Genomic DNA, 18,988 nt, shown 5'->3' on the forward strand with positions numbered 1-18,988 from the left:
AAAATAATGACAAAAGAATTTTATACCAAATATGTTTTCTATAATTAAAATGTAGATTTCCAGTTATTGAGAGTTCTAGTTTTTTAACTCTGAATAACTGGAACTTGTTTTCCTTTCTAAAAGGGGGATTCAGCTCTGATTTGGAGTGTTGAGATTTTCACATGATGATTCCTGCATGCAATAAATGATGTTGGATACTTTTAATGCTTTGTGTTGCTTACAGTGCAACAGAAACTTAAACAAATAAACAGGAAATACCTCAGTCTGTCGAACAAAAGATTATTATTAAGTTTTTTTAGTCAACCTCCCTATCTTCCATCAGGTTTCACAAAAAATGTGAAGAACAATGCCATGTATAAGTGAATAGGATGTGCTACCAAATTCCCATTATAAACCAGTCACTTTAGTCAAATAAAGCATGTCATCACTGCAACTCAAGAAAGGACACACATTCAACCAAATACCTTCTTTCAAGAGGGAATAAAGTAGCTTTCGGAATGTTAAAAAAGACATTGCAGCACAAGAGAATGACTTCAAATAATGATATGTTTTCAGTTGTATAACCATTCCACATTTTCAGTTATTCCACAAATCCAGCTCATATTGGAATACCCTAGTAAGTCAAATTAAAATTTAATTTATTAATGAATTTGAAAATTTCTTGCTGGTTTTAATATTGTGAAAAGATAGTACAGATCATACAAGTTGTTTCAAAAAGCAGTCAAGTTAATTTGCATAAATTTTACATTAAACTTGAAATAATTTAGGTAAAAATATTCAGAATGTAGTTTGGTCAATAGCAGTAAATACATATATCCTATACCCTGGAGATTATTTTACTTTCTTACCATCTAACTAACATGAAAATGATTGGCCTCAGAAGGAGTACGTAACATCTGATATAAATATTTTCTTAAAATTGTTGAATGAGGGTGATAACTCATGGTAAAATAGTTATTAAGTTTGAAATGTTTACATTAAAATAATTCAGAGTAAAATGCTGTTTGTTAATTCAGCATGTTTGTTTCGCGATATACCTGATAAAAGAGTAATTATTGAGATTTTTATTTTGAATGTATTTTTTGTATATTTATAAATTGTGTCATTGTAGCATGAATATTATTAATTTCAGAACTGCAGCTGTATAGTATAAATACATTAAATAATGATTAATTAAAACTACTTCGGAGGCCTGAATTCTTCCCAGACAAAACAGACATTCACAGACAAAAATGAAACATTTTAGAAGTTATAATTACATTTTAGCATTATAACACTTTTTATTTTATTCTGTATCTGGATTGTATACGTACTTAATCACTAAAGTATTTTAAATTGATATTGCATTATTAAAACCGATATCTGTAATTAATCAGCTACTACAAAAATTAGTAATTTAGTGAGACATTAACCATTTATTTGTCATTGTTTCTAGTTGTAAGCAATGTTTAGGAAAGGAATATGTATGAACTTGAAAGGCATTCCCAAACAGCAACTCATCAAAATAAGACACAGAATTTCATGAATTTTATGGCAGTAAAACAGAAAATATTTAGATTGATTTCTCCCCTCCCCCCAATTTGTAATTTGACACTGTTTTTCTCTTCCATTTTAAAAAATAGAATTGCTTTAAAAGATGTAAAATTATGTTTATAGTTTTATTTGATGAGTATGTATTAAAAAATTAAACATTATTCTGTTAATCTGCAAACTAACTAATGCATATATATTCTGTAGAATTATTTCAGAAACCAAAATTAAAATGTACATTTTTAATGCAAAGACTGCATTTTTATTGGGTTTTTTTTTTTTTTTTTTTTTTTTTTTTTTTTTTTTTTTATTTCATGTGTAGAAATATGCTAAATTTTTATTCACATTGCTCTATTTGGTTAATGTTTTCTGTGGCAGGAGAAAAACCAAAAGTTCATTCATTGTTTGCTGTTAGTCCCCTGTACTTGGAAGGAGCATCTAAACCACATGGTTGCATCATCCGATTTTCATCTGAATCAGTTTCAGAAGTATGTTTTAAACTATTTTGAATATGCCTTAAAACATATCATCATAATTTATTTTGTAAATTTGTATTTAATTTTTTTGATTAATTATGTATCTGTTAATTTTTGCAGGCTGTTAAGAGAATTGAGGAATTTCTGGGGCCACTTTTTGTCATTATTGGTGGAAATCCATTTAAAAATAAATAAACCCTTTAAATTTTATAACTAATTTTTAATGAAATCTTTAAAAGTTATTTAACAGCTATTTTTAAAACTGTTTTGATTTGATGAACTCAGGTCTTTTGAATCTCATATCTTATTTTGCTGGATTTTGTTAAAAGTTATAAAATTTATGAAGTCATTATTAAAAAGAAGTGTTTTGTAACTTTTTGTAAAAAGTTATAAAGTTTTTATAAAAAAGTTTTAATATATGTGCCAGTTTTTATAAAAAGGTTTTCATTAAACAACACTGAATGAAAATGGCAAAGTTAGCTCTGTAATTTGCTGCAAGTGAAAAAGTAGAGGTCATACAAAATTATCACACCTTATAACAGGAAATGATGATGCAACCTGTTTCAATGGGCAAATCAAGCTTTCTCATTCTTCTGCAGAGTAAGACTGTACTTTTTAATAGATCTTTTTAATTTAATAGAAAAAAAATAATACTGTTATTTTTGTAAATATGAATGTCTTGGAATGAACAAGGTATATAATTTTTAGATTTCCTTTTCACACGTTATATAATTTGGTAGTAATTACTTGAAAAAGCTCAAGTAAAATCATTATTCATTATTTTATATCATATTTTTAAGCCATTTGTTTAAAATAGTAAAAGCTCAGACATTTTTGTGCAGTCGTTGCTATGTTGTTAGAACTAAAAAGATACTAACTTATATTAATTTAAAGATTGCATTCATAAATGTTTACATATAAGTATTTTGCATTATACCTTTAGAAGCATATGTAGATCAATTTTGTGTGTGTGAAGTACAAATTTTTTTCTTTCTAGTATTATATGTGATTGCATTTTAATATTAATTATGTGCACATGTATAATTTTATTTTTTAATATTATCTTTTATTATATTATTTACATTAAATATATGTATTTATTTAACTTACGAGATGTAGCTTGGGATCTACAAAGCATGATTTCTGCTAGTCCATTTATACCTTACATATTTTAAGAATATATTACAAAATCTCATGCCTATCACTTTTAATGTTCATGTTACATCAAGTATAAGTCATATAGAAAGAATGTTTATTGTTATAGGAAGTATTGAAAGGTTGTTTTACAGAAGTAAAATTAACACGTTTGCAAATGCCTAGTCCATTGTCTTTTCATCATTTTAATTTTTTTTATTATTATTATTACTGTTTTATGTTTTTAACACTGATCAGACTATGCTTTTGTTTTCGAGTATTTTATTTTCATTGCAGTTATCGATTATTAAGTGATTTGTAATATGATTTTATCATGTATTTGATATTTTTATTTTATGTTTTAGTATGAGATATATATCTTTTGTTGTGTATTACTAGTTTGCACTTGATTTCTTAAATAAATTACTCAATGATAAAGAAAACTTTATTGAAATTTTAAAAAATGCAATTGGCAGAATCAATTAATGAATCAAGATGATAGATTAACTACTCAATACAATCAATGAATATGGTGAAATTAATTCCAGTATCACTAAAGAGACTGCCAGATAGTTCTCCATCAAACTATAACAAATCTCTTAATATCAGTTAAATGTAAATGGATAAAAATATTGATGGAAAAAATATTTAAATGTATAATAAGATTCCAAATACCTGGAACTGTATATACCCAAACTGCTTATTTTCTTTCTAGCTCAAGCAAAATTAAGCTTCATATACTGCAAATATCAGTATCAAAGCAGTACAGAATATGCTGTATGCTGTGTTTATAATATAGTACATAAAGTTTAAATGTATTTGTTCAGCAAAACCGGTAATCTTTTTTTTTAACAACAATTAAAGCCATATATTTCTTATAAGCTGTAATATAAGCTTAGCAATAAATGTTATAGTGTTAATATTTTGCATAAATAATCACAATGTCTTTAATTTCTTTGTTAAATTTTAGCTTCATAAAAACCAAGAAATTATTCCTTCTCAAAATTCATAATATAAGGTGCTAAGGTATCAGTTAAATATATTATAAATGACTTCATCTTAATGCATTGCCAAAGAATAAAGATATAAATTATTAAGAGGTACCTTTATTGCTTTTAAATCAGACAACTTTTAAGCAACCGAGTATTGTAATTTGACCACCTAGTGGCAAAGTGGCTAGTGCGTTGCGCAGCTGCAACCACAGGTTCAGGTTTTTATCCCCAGACTGGGCAAGGTTGACACAGCCTTTCGTCCCTTGAGTGGGTCAATAAAATGAGTACCAAATTCGCTTTTGGACTTGCCCAGGACATATGCTGATGCACTCTGGGGCTCAAGGTCAAGAAAGCAGATTTCGAAGTGCTGCAGGCTGTAGCCCACTAAGGCTGTTGCGCCACTGAGTTTAGTTTAGTGTTCTAATTTGAAAGATAAGTTACACATGTGGAAATCTACTCTTCAGTCCGATTTCATGAGACTAGATTTTCAAGAAATGTTGTGGCTTACCTTTGGTATCCAGGTCTCTCTCTTTTTAATATATTACTTTTATCAATGCTTTTACTTATCAGGAAAATAAGGGAAATTCCATAACTAGCCATTTGCCTAGGACAAACTCTCAAGTTCAGCCATTTTATCCACTGGACCATAACAAGTAATGAGGTTACTTTAGTGTTAAAAAATTATTTAGAAGTAAGTGCTCATATTTAAGAATATACTAGTTGTAGGAATTTCAACTAATTTAAATTTGTTGTTAATTACCCATTGTCTGCTAAGGAGCAATTTTATACATAAATTTAGTAAATAAAAGTTAAGTTTTGATATTATCGCTACATTTTATTGATATGAAATTAATGACAAAGTATTTGTAATTGAAATTTAGTAATAACTTGCTGACACAAATATTCTGGTCTTGAGAGATCAGAAAGTTTGAAGTAGTCTAAAATATCTAGCTAGAAGCTACTGAGCAATGATAACATCTGTATCTAAATATATTAATTCATCTTTATATGAATCTCAGAAAATATGTATCTTTCTATATTTGTTTAAAGTAAAATATCAATAAGCAATCTAGGAAATGCCTCTAATTGTAAATAGGGAAAAGAAAAATTCACATTAATGGCTTGGTGATACTTATGGTCTTAAAAAAGACCTGTTGAGGAAAACTCTATATTGACAAATTTTATTTAAAATTAGAATAGTTCAGTTAAATTTCATTTTTAATTTGAAATTTTAATGAAATGTTCATCAAAAAATAAGCAAACATATATTTTTAAAAATAAAATATTCATAAGGAGTTTTATGTTCATCCATTCAAATGGTTATCAATACTTCTTCCTGTCTTTACTGCTTCTTCACATGCTGAAATTATTTTAGATGTGGCCAAAAGGCAATCAATATTGACTTTACATTCTTCAGTGCCTGTATAATAACAAAATTATACTCATAAACTGAAATTAAATATATGGTCAGTAATTTTTCTCTTCAATATTTTAACTTATTTTAAAACTAATAAATCATTGGAATAAACATACTTAAGCCCAAATATACGTGTAAGACAATACTGTGTTTTCCAAGATGCTTCACAAGAAACAACATGGGAGACTTTCATATAAGAAAATCATATGCATATGAGTCTGATAATGATAAGATTTTGTACAGGATGCCCACAAATAAAGATATACTTTTAAAAATCATGCATAATCAATTTCATGTATAGGGTTTGCATATAAAATCCTATTACAGTGCAGATTCTTTTATAATTGGTTACTTTAGAGTGGGCATTTCAAAGTCATTTTCTTCCTCCTTACTTATCTCATAACCATGGTAATGACAGCTGTGGAAAATAGTCAGATCCCCTAATGTTTTACTCCATTTCATTTCTGTTTCGTGTGCTTGCTTCATGAAAAATGCACAGATAAGACTGACCTGAAGTGGAAAGCTTAGCTGAAGAACTGCTCTTCTTTTGCATTGGCCTTATCTCCAGCCACTTAACAACAACATAAATAAGCAGGTAATTGGTTCTAAATCAAGCAGCTTTTCTCACTTCTAAAGATAAGCTTTCTGGAATAAAGTCACTTATCTTGGGGTGATCCTCACAAATTCCCTCACATCGTCTCCACAAATACATGCTATTGTTCAGATGTTTCGAGTATGCAAAATTAAACACGACCTCTTAATTGCTTGAAACAGCCTTCTATCTATAGATAATAAATTACTCATTTATAAATCCATTCTGCATCTCATGCTATGTTATGTTTGTTCAGTCTGGGTTACTCTTGTCGAAGAAACGGAAAACAGCTACAAACGGAGAACAACTCTGTTCTGTGTCAAATTACCAGTGCATCCTGTTATCCATGATCAACTGAAGAGCGTACAACTGCGCACTTTCTGTTAACACTTGGCCTGAAAATTCCATATTCAAAGGAGAAATATCTCAAACTCTGAAATTAGAATCTACAACTATAATTACAGTAGTATGACCAACAAAAAAAAGACCATTGGCAATTTTAAACATTAGCATTATGATGGAAAAGTAGTGTATTATGTCTTGTCCCTGAAAGTATAAATTTTATGTTGTATTTACATGAATGTAGGATTTCTATCTGTATTTGTATTTATTATATCTGCTGTGTAAATATGTTAATACTTACAACCATTGGGCGATTAGCATTTACCTTATTTACCTTTACCAGTTCAGCAGCTTTCATTTTCCCTTCTCTCATTTTTAGTATTCTAAATCAATTTTAAAAATATTAACATTTAATTATTATTTAAGGTAACTGATGTAAGTTATTTGCAGAATTTAATTTGTAACTTTAAGTTTCATTCGATTAGGGCTGGGTCTCGCAACCAGGCACTCTGGTGTTTGACACTGTTAAACAAGATAGTACGGAGCTGGGTGTGAGGCCTACATGATCATGAGGCCTTGGCTGTACGGCATAAAAATAAATCTTAAGTGAGGGTAGTAAAGACTTGAAATAACAGACTATAGTTATATAAATGCATTTTTGTTTAGATTTTCACCTATAGATGGCAGTGTTATTTATACAGCAAAAATATTCAAATTTTAATTTTTTAAGAGAAGGTCTGCGACTTAGCACTTATGATAGTCTATATTGCATTACCAGAATAAATAGATAAATGCTAGGTAAATGTAATTTCTCATTCTATTCTAGTAGTGTGATATTAAGAGTGCCATCTATCGGTGTACATTTAGCTTATGCCAACAAAAATCTGCCTCTGTGGCAAGTCCATGTGCAAACCACAATCTGATACACCAATTTACTGATTTTTTATGACTTTTAAAAATAGTACCAGATTTACACCTTGTAGAGAACGCCTTGTATGTTCTGTGTGAAATAGAGATGGCTTTCTCAGGTTAGATGGAAAAATTTGTCTGCAAGCATCAAGCATTTACCAGCATTGCGGGGCTTATGACTGCAAGATTTCATTCAAGCCTTATTAATTAATGCAGTGAATAAGAGATATGCTTCTTGATTTTAATTTTCTAGTGTTTATGCTTTGTATAAATTTTTTAAAAAAGGGACAGTTCTAGTTGACGCACTTTTAAAATTTCAAAAGCATGACTTAGGATAAATACACTGTGTCCTTACCCGGCCTTTATTATTCACAATTATTGGTCGTAGACATACATTGAGAGTTTCAAAAATGTTTGAAATGACGCAAAGATTCATTTTTGAATTTTTTAAAAATTACGAAATATAATTTTTTGCATGTTCTTATAATTATATGTATAAAAATTTTGTTCTCCTTATAAAAAATAAAACACATAAAAAAACTTAGTCATTCAACAAAAATTAACTGGAATATATGGTATTGAAGTTGAACATCATATTCAGGGGCCTTACTTAAACTGAAGAGCGAAACATTTGCGTTTGTATATAGCTTAAATAAAAACAGTGTAGAAAAGCCTTTTTCATGTTAAGAGGTCACATTTCTGTACAGATTATTATGAAAAGATATTGATCGATATAATTTTTTTTTTTTCCAAAAAAGAGACCTTATTCACAGAATTAGTGTTCTTAAAAACAATGGTAGGCTACAGTACTGGCATGAGCCAACTCGCAATATTATTTGCATTAATTAAAAATGGAAAATGTTTCTACTTTAAAGAACTTCCTATGATTTCCAGGGGTGGGCTCCAACTGCACAAATGAACCCCCCCCCCCCCCGTCCTGCTATAGTCCAACTGCACGAATCAAAATTTCTTTTTCCCGTTGCCTACAGGGTAACAATTTAACTTTTCGAAGCCAGTTTTAGCCAAGAAGAAAATAAAAATAAAGAAATAGAATTACATATCAACAATCAGAAGAACAAGTAAAAATATCTAACAAGCAGGCTAATTACTTGAATAACAGTAATAAATGCAAGAGCTAACAAAGAAAATAAAAGGTATTGGTAAACATACATATTAGCATTGCAAACATCTTTCATTAATTGCAATATTGGAGCAAAGAGTATTATAATAATATCATAAATTAAATAATTATACAGCATACCAATTATATTTTTTATAAATTGCATCAATAATAGTCAATATGTCTGAAGTAGACTCGGAAATTTAATATAGTTTACTGGTGCGCAAAAGATTATTCCAAATCAAAGTGTGTTAAAATGTTCTAGAAATATTTTTCGTTAATTAAAGTAATCATATAAATGTTTGCAGAAATCAGTAATTAAATTTAAAAAAAGCTTAACATGAAATCTATTATAACAACATTACTATGCATTTGGAACACTGATATATAAATTGTAAATAAATTTAAGTTATTATGCTAAGAAGTTTTTTCTAAAATTTATCTAGAAGAAAAGAATTAGATAAACAGTACTGCAAATTGATATAATCAATCAGGCCTCTCTATAAATAAAAGCTTATTTTTTTAAACCAAAAACTAAAAATTGGGATGCAAAAGTTTGCGTAATAGTATACTTGGAAATAACTGAACATATAATTAACTAGAAATGTACAATTAAATTAATAACAAGCTAATTAACAGTAACATTAAGCCTAATTTCATTCAATCTAAAACAAGCAATTGATCATGAGCTCCGGATAACTGAAGTTTTATTGCTGTTTTATGTAGATTTGCGTACAAAATAAAAATTTACACTTGTGAAACAAGTGAATAATATACTGATAGTCAACAGGAATTAAAATACAGTGGTTAAAAATATAACTACTTGTCAGAAGGTATGCACAGTTACCATAGCTACAGAAATTGAATGATTATAGAAAACTCATAAAGTTAAGCGCTGCAGTGTGAAAAGAAAATTCAGGAATAAACATGTTGTAACATATGCACTCCTCTGATGCACAGGTGCTTAATGAGAACTTCCTGTTTTGTTCAGAGAATAATCGTCAATTAGAACTTTGAGGAAAGGTGTTGCGGAAATCCCATGGGGCAGTTTCCGGACATAAGGGACTTAGTAATTACCCCATTCCAGTTATTTCCGATAAGACTTTTAACAAAACAAAAGAGAGAGCTTTCTGTGTGAGTTTTTTTATATAGTGAAAGACTCGGAAGAAGACTCAATCCAGCATTATTATATTATTATTGTGGCTGTAATGGTTGATTATGTTATTTACTCTTAATCAAGAAATTCTTATTAAGTTTTTAAAATAAATATTTAAAAGACAACTGTTCTTTTCTTTCACCTAACACGGGTGTTCAGACGTTACAGCTTTATTAAAATGGCAGCAGTACAGATGATAAAAATCTATGCAGGGATTACAGACCATCAGGTTCTGAATTTCCATGAAAAGTTACGAACATCAGTTCGAAAAAGTGAATACAGTATTCAGTAGGCAAGTGTCATTAGGAAATCCACAAAAAGGTTACAGACGACAGTCCAGTTAAAGTGATTACAGCTCTTCGAAACAGGTGGTTTCACAAATCCACGGAAAAAGTAACGGACACCAGATTTTTAATCTACTGAATTTCGGCTGTGTCCAGATATCATCAGCAATTTTTTTAATTTGTGTGATCATCTTTGTGCCTGAGAAAATTTAGTGCAGTGAAGTAAGTGTGTGGGACAGTCATTGTCCGAAGATCATCAGATTATTGTGAATTTGTAGTGTAGTGATAAAAGTGATATAGCTGTCTGAATCATCAGCATCTATATATTGGTGGCGAATTTTTGATGCGTGTGATAAGTGATAAAATTTCTGTAAATTAACTGTACAGCCAACACTATTTTCTGTAAAACTTAAAGGTGTTGTTTGGTTTATTTTTATATAAACGAGCATAAAATTTATGTTTGAATCTGTGTTTGTTGATAGTTAATATCTAAAAGGTTAGATGTTGGGCTGTTTTAAGCTTATAAAATTGGATGTTTTAAATGTTAATATTTTCAGTAAGGTGTAAAATGTTATTTTAAGAACCGAACATTTCTTCTTGGTTCTCTGTTGAACTGGTAAAAAGGGGAATTTGGAAACCCCAGTGGCTTATTTTAACTGTGTTTGCGAAATTAATGTTTAATTGTGAGCATGTGGATATGTGTTGTGTAATTTATTGTACTTTTGAATGCATATTTTAACATATCTCAAATTTTGATGAAAGTATAAGATTTTATCATAAGCTTTGGAGTTAACGCAACTTTTTAAGTTTGTAAAACGTTAACAGTATTTGTAATCTGAAGCTCTCAAGTAACAAATTATAATGTGCATACTATGGTGTAAATTGTTTTGCATTTGTGTCTATAGAATATGTTGTGAAAAAAATTAAGGGTTCAATTTTACTCTCTTCTTTGTAAAAATTATATTTGTTTAAAGCAGTGGTTCTTAACCGGGGGTGCGGGAATGTATTTTTGGGGGTGCGGGAGAAGCCCCTACCTAACCATAAAAATTATTAAATATCATTTATTAAATTTCTTATAATAAAATATTTGAAATCTGCAATAGTGTCCCCAATATTGAAGCTCATAAAAATTGGTAGCACCTAGCTCACTTATCGGCAAAAGACACAGGAAACAGCCGGTGCCGATGGGCGTATACACTACGCTACGAAAAGGCATGAAACGCTACAAACGAACGCGAACAGGCAGCTAGGTGACAGAGAAAAGAAAAAAACTTTGTGGGAATACAAGCGGAGAACGTTATCCCAGCTTGCGCATGCGCTGAGTTCAATATGTGCTACTCCAATGGAATCTACGGATTCACAGATTTGTATCTGCATCTACTGCGCCTGTGTTAGGTTGAGTCAAGTTGAGTCAACTATTGTGTCTGCGACATGTGTATTGTGTATTCTGACTTGTCCAGAAACCTCTTGAGAGTAATACATTCTTAATTGCCCGTTCAAGCCGAATAGGATTCAGTGATATTACAAACGTAAGAACATTATATATATTATATTACATTATTTCTAAATAATTAAATCTATTATAGTGAGCCTCACTATGTCAAAAAAAAAAAAAAAAAAAAAAAAAAAAAAAAAAAAGACAATGGAACGATAAGTATGCCGGTTATGGATTTACCTGCACAACCGAAAAAGATGGCACGCAACGACCGCAATGCACCTTGTGTTCCAAAATATTTTTAAACAGCAATCTCAAACCATCAAAGATATTAGAGCATTTCAACAATCTGCATGGTGGCGAAAAAGCGCGTAGCATGAACAGCTTTTTTCGAAGTCAAAGAAGGCTCGGTTTGATACGCGTCATATACGAACTGACATATTTATGTGCAAAAAAAAAAAAAAAAAAAAAAAAAAAAAAAAAAAAAAAGAAAGAAAGAAAGAAAAAGAAAGAAACCTCACACGATCGCTGAAGAGTTGATTAAACCTTCTGCTTTAATTATTGCCTAAACAGTTTTAGATTCGGAAGCACATAAAAAAATCCAACAGATTCCATTATCGAATGATATTATACTATTGCGAATACAAGATCTCAGTGAAGATATTTTAATGCAAGTAATTGAAGACACAAAAATCAGTTCACTAAAATAAGCATGCAACTGGTTGTCAACTGATGTTGATAATTGTAGCCAACATTTGGTATTTGTCAGGTATTTGAAGGAAAAAGAGGTGATAGAAGAATTTCTATTTTGTGAGCCACTGGAGGTGAATACGAGAGGAATTGATGTTTTCAATCGCATCAAAGATTTTTTTACGAAATATCAATTACCAATGAATGTGATTGGCTCAAAATGCACTGATGGAGCCCCAGCAATGTTAGGCAAAAATTCAGGATTTTTTCCACACATGAAAAGAGAATTACCGGAAGTTATAATAACGCATTGCATATTGCATCGTCATGCACTTGCGTCGAAAGCATTGCCAGAAAGTTTAAAGCAACATCTAACTACAGCAGTAAATGTAGTTAAATACATACGAGGGCGAGAGCTTAATCATCGCCTTTTTCGTGCATTTTGCGAAGAAAGCGGTGCTCCTATATCACATCGAAATACGATGGTTATCTAAGGGTCGCATGCTTAACAGAGTTTTTGAATTGCGTGAAGAAATTATTCAATTACTGACTAGTCAAAACTGTTATTTAGTAAAAGATTTTGAGAGTAATGATGCAATGCTGAGGCTGTTCTACTTAGCAGACATATTTAGCCATGAATTGAATCTATCAATGCAAGGATTTGGCATAAATATAATAATATCTAGTGAAAAATTATCTTCATTTATCGCAAAATTAGAAATTTGGATACGTCGAGTAGAAAAGGGGAATTTTGCAAACTTTCCCTAGCTTGATTCTGTTATTGCGAAAAATGAAAAGAATACAATTATACCCGACATTGTAATACATTTGAGACGATTGAGCGAATCATTCAATGGATACTTTTCTACCGGAAATATTACCAAAACTCAGAGATGGATATTGGATCCATTTCTGTTTGACTTAAATTTGATGGATGATAGTGATCTGAAAAAAGATCAACTTATTGAAATGCGAGCAACTGGACATGTGCAAATGGAATTCGAAAAATTAGAATTGCAGCAATTCTGATGTTCACAGTGACAACGTTATCCAGAGTTGGCGAACGGAGCACTGCAGTTACTCTTACCCTTTGCTACCACCTACTTGTGAGAAATGGGATTTTCATCGCTTTTGAATATAAAAACTAAAGCGAGAAATCGCTTAAATGCAAGTGATGACTTACGCGTATGTCTTTCAAAAAAGGAACCTCGCTTCGCCAGTATAATAATGAACAAATAACAACAGACTAGTCATTAATAAAAATAATATTGTTTTGTATTTATATAAAATGTACAATGTTTTTCAATAAACAATACGTTTCGCAAAAAATGTATTTTTCTAGACTAAAAAAATTAAAACACATTTTTCAATGGGGTGCTGGAGATATATTTTCAGATTCAATGGGGTGCGACTCGCTAGAAAGGTTAAGAAACACTGGTTTAAAGCAATCTTATATATAGGTAGTGTGAGGGTGCTAAAATTGTTAGGTTGTTATTATAATTTTGGCTTATATCATGGCATGCGTAGGAAAGAGGATCTTAAAACCTTGGCTGAAGAGTTAGGGGGAAAGTCAGCCCTGAACTTAGGATATTGGATTTAAGACAGTTGATTATGGGAAATGAATCCTACGAGAAGGAACTAGTGAAAGGCCTGTTAGAAAATTTCACTTCAATGAGGCTTGAGAGAGAAAAAAAAAGGAGCAGGATAGAATTAGGAGAGAAGAAAAAGAGAAGCAGGACAGAATAAGGAAGGAAGAAGAAAGGCAAGAAAGAATTAGGAGAGAAGAAGCGAAGAGGCAGGAAAGAATTAGGAGAGAAGAAGCAGAGAGGCAGGATAGAATTAGGAGAGAAGAAATGGAGTTTGAATTATCGAAATTACTAGCCGCTAACGGAAATGACTCTGAAAATGGTGGGAATGAAGAAAACGGACTTAAGAAAAGCCGCTACGATCTGGGAAAAAAAAAAAAAAAAAAAAAAAAAAAAAAGATTCCAAAATTTGATCCTGAAGCGAACGATATTAGTTTGTATCTAGTTATGTTTGAGCGACAAGCAAAGCGTGCGAATGTTCACCAATCCCAATGGGTTTCGGTTTCATTGACAATTTTGCCAATTGACATAGTTCAGCTGATTATGCGAGAACCAGAGCAGCAGGCTTACGACTACGCTTACGTAAAGGGGATATTGCTAAAAAGATTTAAGCTTTTAAGCTTAGTCCAGAAAAATTTCGCATCAAATTTTAGGAATCCCAGAAAACACTCAAACCACTTGGAGAAATTTTGTTTTTGAATTAAGGAATTACTTTGAAGAATGGATTGCAAGTTTGGGGGTTACAGATTTTGAGCTTTTAAAAGATCTCATGATAACAGACCAAATGAAGCGTCGTGTAAATGTCGAAGTGCGGCAGCATTTTATTGACGAGTGGTCGAAGATAACCATATAATACAGTCAAAAGTCGTTAATCCGGACTCGTCGGGACTTCGGTGATTCCGGATTATCGATTTTTCCGGTTTATAGATCATCAGTTTAAATCTGGTAAGATGGCATGCAGAAATTATAAAATTAAAAATATGAAACCGTAATTTATGAAATAAAGAACAATTATGATCTAAAGGGTATCAAAATTTACAAAATGAAAAAGCTTAATATTTATTTGTTTACTTTATTAAACATTTCTTTCAATGTAAGTTGTTTAAGTTGCTTCGTTTTCTGTGATAATACTTTCTCTTTAATTCTATTAAACAGACATAATTTCTTGTTTAGTTACAAAGTTCTGCTGTTCAAGTCCTATAATTGCTGTGTCGAGAATACCGACTAGTTTGTCAATCGAAATTTTTTCGTTTTCAATAACCTCTGTGTCACTTACTTCACTATCGGAAGCGAATTATAATGACGAGGAACTTGATTTAAATCATATCAGAGACGGAGTACATCGAGATGAAATACTACATTTAGTAAGGAATTATAAGCCAAATAAAATAAAAACATCTGCCCTCAAGATAAGGATAGTGCTGACAGATCAACTTCCAATTCATTGCGCGCCGCGTCATTTCCCTTCCCTCGCAGAGCAGCGTGAGATTGATAAATATATTTCGGAATGATTACATAATCAAAGGATATGCATTTATCCATTTTTTGCAGCAATTCCACATTCTGTTTAATGGACTTCGAAACATTCTGTCGCTTTGTAGATCCTTTACATATTAGTAAATATATATCGGAAATTCTATTTGACATAATCGAAAGTTCAAACTTACTTTTATAAAATTGCTCTAACAGTCTGCAAAAAATAATAAGCCGGATGCAATTCGAAGATTAGGGAACAACGCAATCTGCAACATTAACTGAATTAGATAATTTTAGCTTAGCTTATACCGTCCGTTATACATTAAACGCGCATGCGCACACGCATATTCGCAGCCGTAAAAGGTCTTACGCGCACGCGTAAACGCCTGTGCGAATGCGTCAACGAGACGCATGCGCAGAAAGTTTGTAGCTTTGAGATCCGGATTATAGATCATTCCGCATTATGGGTGTCCGAATTAACGACTTTTGACTGTATAATAAACATATATATCTGGGTCGAAGATAACGCAGATAAATTAGCAGAAATGCTAGAAGAGTATGAAAATGTACGTGAACCCCGAAAGAAGATCTCTTCTGTTCATAGTTCGGAGTCACAACGGGGCAATAAAAACCATTCGAATTCAAGAAAGTCGCAAAAGTATCACCTGTCTGGAGGGGAAGATAGATATGCATCTGAAAAGAAGAAAAATCTTCGACATCAGAATGAGCGTCAATTTGATATAAGAAGACCACTTAAGTGTTATTCTTGTGGTTCAACCGAATATTTATGGCCTCATTGCCCGGAAGTTAAAAAAGATTGCAAAACACCATTTATTGTAAATAGAGGTCAGGAGATTGAAGAAGATTGTTTATCCCCGTATTTAACGATGGCTAAAGTGAACGGTTTCAATTTGCCAGTTTTGAGAGATACCAGCTCATGCATTTACGTAATATGCAACAAATACATCACTCCTTCGATGCTGACGGGTGAGACTGTCTGAGTAAAACAACCTTTTGATGCGGCCCCAATTGGCTTACCCTTAGCACACGTTAAAATAGAAGGAAAATTTGGACGGGTAATAACAGAAGTTGCTGTCATTTGAAATGAGCTGGATCAAGGTCGGTACCTGTTAAGGAACCGTACGGCCGCAAAATTAGGAGCAGATCAACACGATAGACTGTCATTTCAGGTAAACACCGTGGGTACCCGAGCTTCGGAACCCCGTCAATCGAAGAACGAAATCGGGGGAAGTTGTCAATAAGACTCCGAACGCAAACCCTCAGGCAAAAATTCTCGCCGCGTTATCGGAAGAAGTATAGTTTTGTCTCAAATAAAAGGGATGGAGAACACCATGGAGGTAGGAAGTCCTTTCTTACCTCCATGGAGAAAACCAATTTCGCTCTGCCTGAAACCGAGATGAACGAGCTGTCACTGCTTACAATAGACAAGATGCAGTAAGCTGATCTACAAAAGAAAAGTGTCGTTGTAAAACCATCTTTTGACCTAGTCAGGTTAGTGGATCAAAGTAACCATTTGGGAAATGTTTACAAATTAGAAATTTCCTTTTCGATTCGGCACAAACAAGAAACTGTAGATGTCCCAAATGATGTTTCGTACCAACCAAACTCGGTAGGTTTGCAAATGCTTAAAAATTCCATAAGAGAATTGCCTAAGACACCGAGTAGTGTAAATTTACCAGGGAAAATAGAAGAATCCCCAAGTCATCATTTATCTGTGTTAGTGCCTTATACTGAAGGGTCAAAAGGGAGTAAATATAGCTACTTCATGAATGATGTAAATCCAACTTGTAATAATGAAGTAGTTTCTTCTGATGTTAATGCCAACTTAAATGTAAATGTTTATTTTGAGGTCACGTGTAGTAGTTCTGGACCAGGTGTGGGGTTACCATTGAGAGATTACCACAAACTGAAATTAAACATCTGCGTGATCTCCCTTTTAAGCCTGGCTAGATATCTAATTAATATTAGATTTAGGAATGTATATTGTATATTACATATTTCAGAAAACTGTACGTTCTTTATTGTATGTGTATGATTAAGATTAGTTCTTAGTATTATGTCGTTTATATGTTTATTTACTGGCTTTAATATAAGTTCTTATTGTGTTATTCTTGGTTACTCAACACAGCGTTGTGAAAAAAATATTAGTGGTAATATTTATTAATGTTTACTTTTGAGAATTTGCTGTGGTAAAAGGTACGAGGAATTGGAGTTTTGAAGCTCCCGACTCCGTCGGGGAGGAGAAGGGTTGTAACACATGCACTCCTCTGATACACAGGTGCTTAATGAGAAAAACTTCCTGTTTTGTTTAGAGACTAATCGTCAATGAGAACTTTGAGGAAAGGTGTTGCGGAAATACCGTGCTGCGGTTTCCGGACATTCCTGGACCCCATTCCAGGTATTTCCTATAAGATTTTTAACAAAACGAAAGAGAGGGCCTTTTTGTGCGAATTTTTTATGTAGTGAAAGACTCGGAAGAAGACGCAATCCAGCGTTGTGGCTGCATCCAGCGGCCATTGTGTAATTGTATTAAGCCGTTGTATTATGGCTGTAATGGTTGATTATGTTATTTAATGGTAATCAAGAAATTCTTATAAGTTTTTAAAATAAATATTTAAAAAACAACTGTTCTTTTCTTTCACCCAACACGGGTGTTCAGACATTACAATGTTAAGAAACTTAGATGGAGAAATAATCCTTAATTTATTGATATCCATATAAACTCTATGCTTTTGGAAAAGGTCACATATAATTTGGATCGAGGTATCAATGATCGAATCTGAGTTAATTTCTTTCCTTATTTTTCTTATTAAAGGGATTTGTAAAAAGATATGCTAAGGTATAGATGAAAATTTTTGCAATTATTTTTTTTTAAAAAATTTAAAAATATTTTTGCTTTATGAACTGAAATTTTTACAATACATTTTTACACAGTAAATAAGTACAAAAAAAGAAAGAGCTGGGGGATTTCTGGGATTAGAAATTCGGGTCGAACTACCAGTGTTGAATGACTTTTCCGCTTGATCATAAGACCTTTTGAAATTAGGCTGAACAATATATTAAAGAAAATAGAAGATATAGCATACGAAGAACAGAAGTGAGCTGAATTAGAGATTTACATGTTTGGTGAGTGAGTTAAACTTATCTGTATGCCATTATGAAATATCAGGAATGTAGCATAAAAGCATCAGTGAAGAAGGCAATGCCCTCTAAACCATTGTAATCTAAATGTATAACATTATCAATAATTGCTATTAATTTCAATACTGCTGAACAAGTTATAAAGGAATTCTATTATAAATCACATGAACTTGTTGCATTATAAATTACAACAGTTAGAAATATTATTAACGTGATCTAGCGACCATCTTTGTTAACAAATAATTTCAAATAATTTTACAAATAATCCAGCCTGAAATTAGGTTAGAAAATAATAAGCTGCATGCTGAAAATTAAGCTTTACCAAGGTGTTAGAAACATCTGTTAACTAGAGTTATGATGCAAGAATTTGTAAAAATTATCATTTAAATATAAATTGGCATAAATACAATACAAAATTTATAAATTCTAGATACATGAAAACTTGAATACAGTGCAACAATATGTGAAAAAGGAATGAATGAAAAGGGAATTCAAAATCCCAAGATATGAATATAAGGAGAGTGGTGTTTTTTTTTTTTTTTTTTTTTTTTTTTTTTTGTTTGTGTGTGTGTGTGTGTTTGTTTGAGTTATTGTTAATTATGAAAATTTTGCAGATGCTCATGATTATCAGTTTATTAATTAAATGTATGCCAAAGTACATCAGGTAAAGTAACTGAAAAACAGAAT

At 31.6% G+C, this 18,988-nt stretch overlaps 1 protein-coding gene across 1 annotated transcript in view; it reads left to right on the plus strand.

Moving 5' to 3' along the window:
• The window catches only part of LOC118200244 (uncharacterized), a 47,876-nt gene extending 35,974 nt beyond the window's left edge, over positions 1 to 11,902 (plus strand). The window contains exons 5-6 of the mRNA XM_035372183.2: positions 1,909 to 2,018; positions 2,127 to 11,902. Of these exons, the coding sequence (XP_035228074.1) occupies positions 1,909 to 2,018; positions 2,127 to 2,201 (185 nt within the window). The 3' untranslated portion in view covers positions 2,202 to 11,902. The remainder of the gene's footprint in view (positions 1 to 1,908; positions 2,019 to 2,126) is intronic.
• The last annotated feature ends 7,086 nt before the right edge of the window (positions 11,903 to 18,988 follow it).

Source organism: Stegodyphus dumicola, chromosome 1 (assembly GCF_044657685.1).
Source record: "Stegodyphus dumicola isolate Sdum_Otavi_A_Nest chromosome 1, ASM4465768v1".
In the NCBI taxonomy this organism is placed as follows: Eukaryota; Metazoa; Arthropoda; class Arachnida; order Araneae; family Eresidae; genus Stegodyphus; species Stegodyphus dumicola.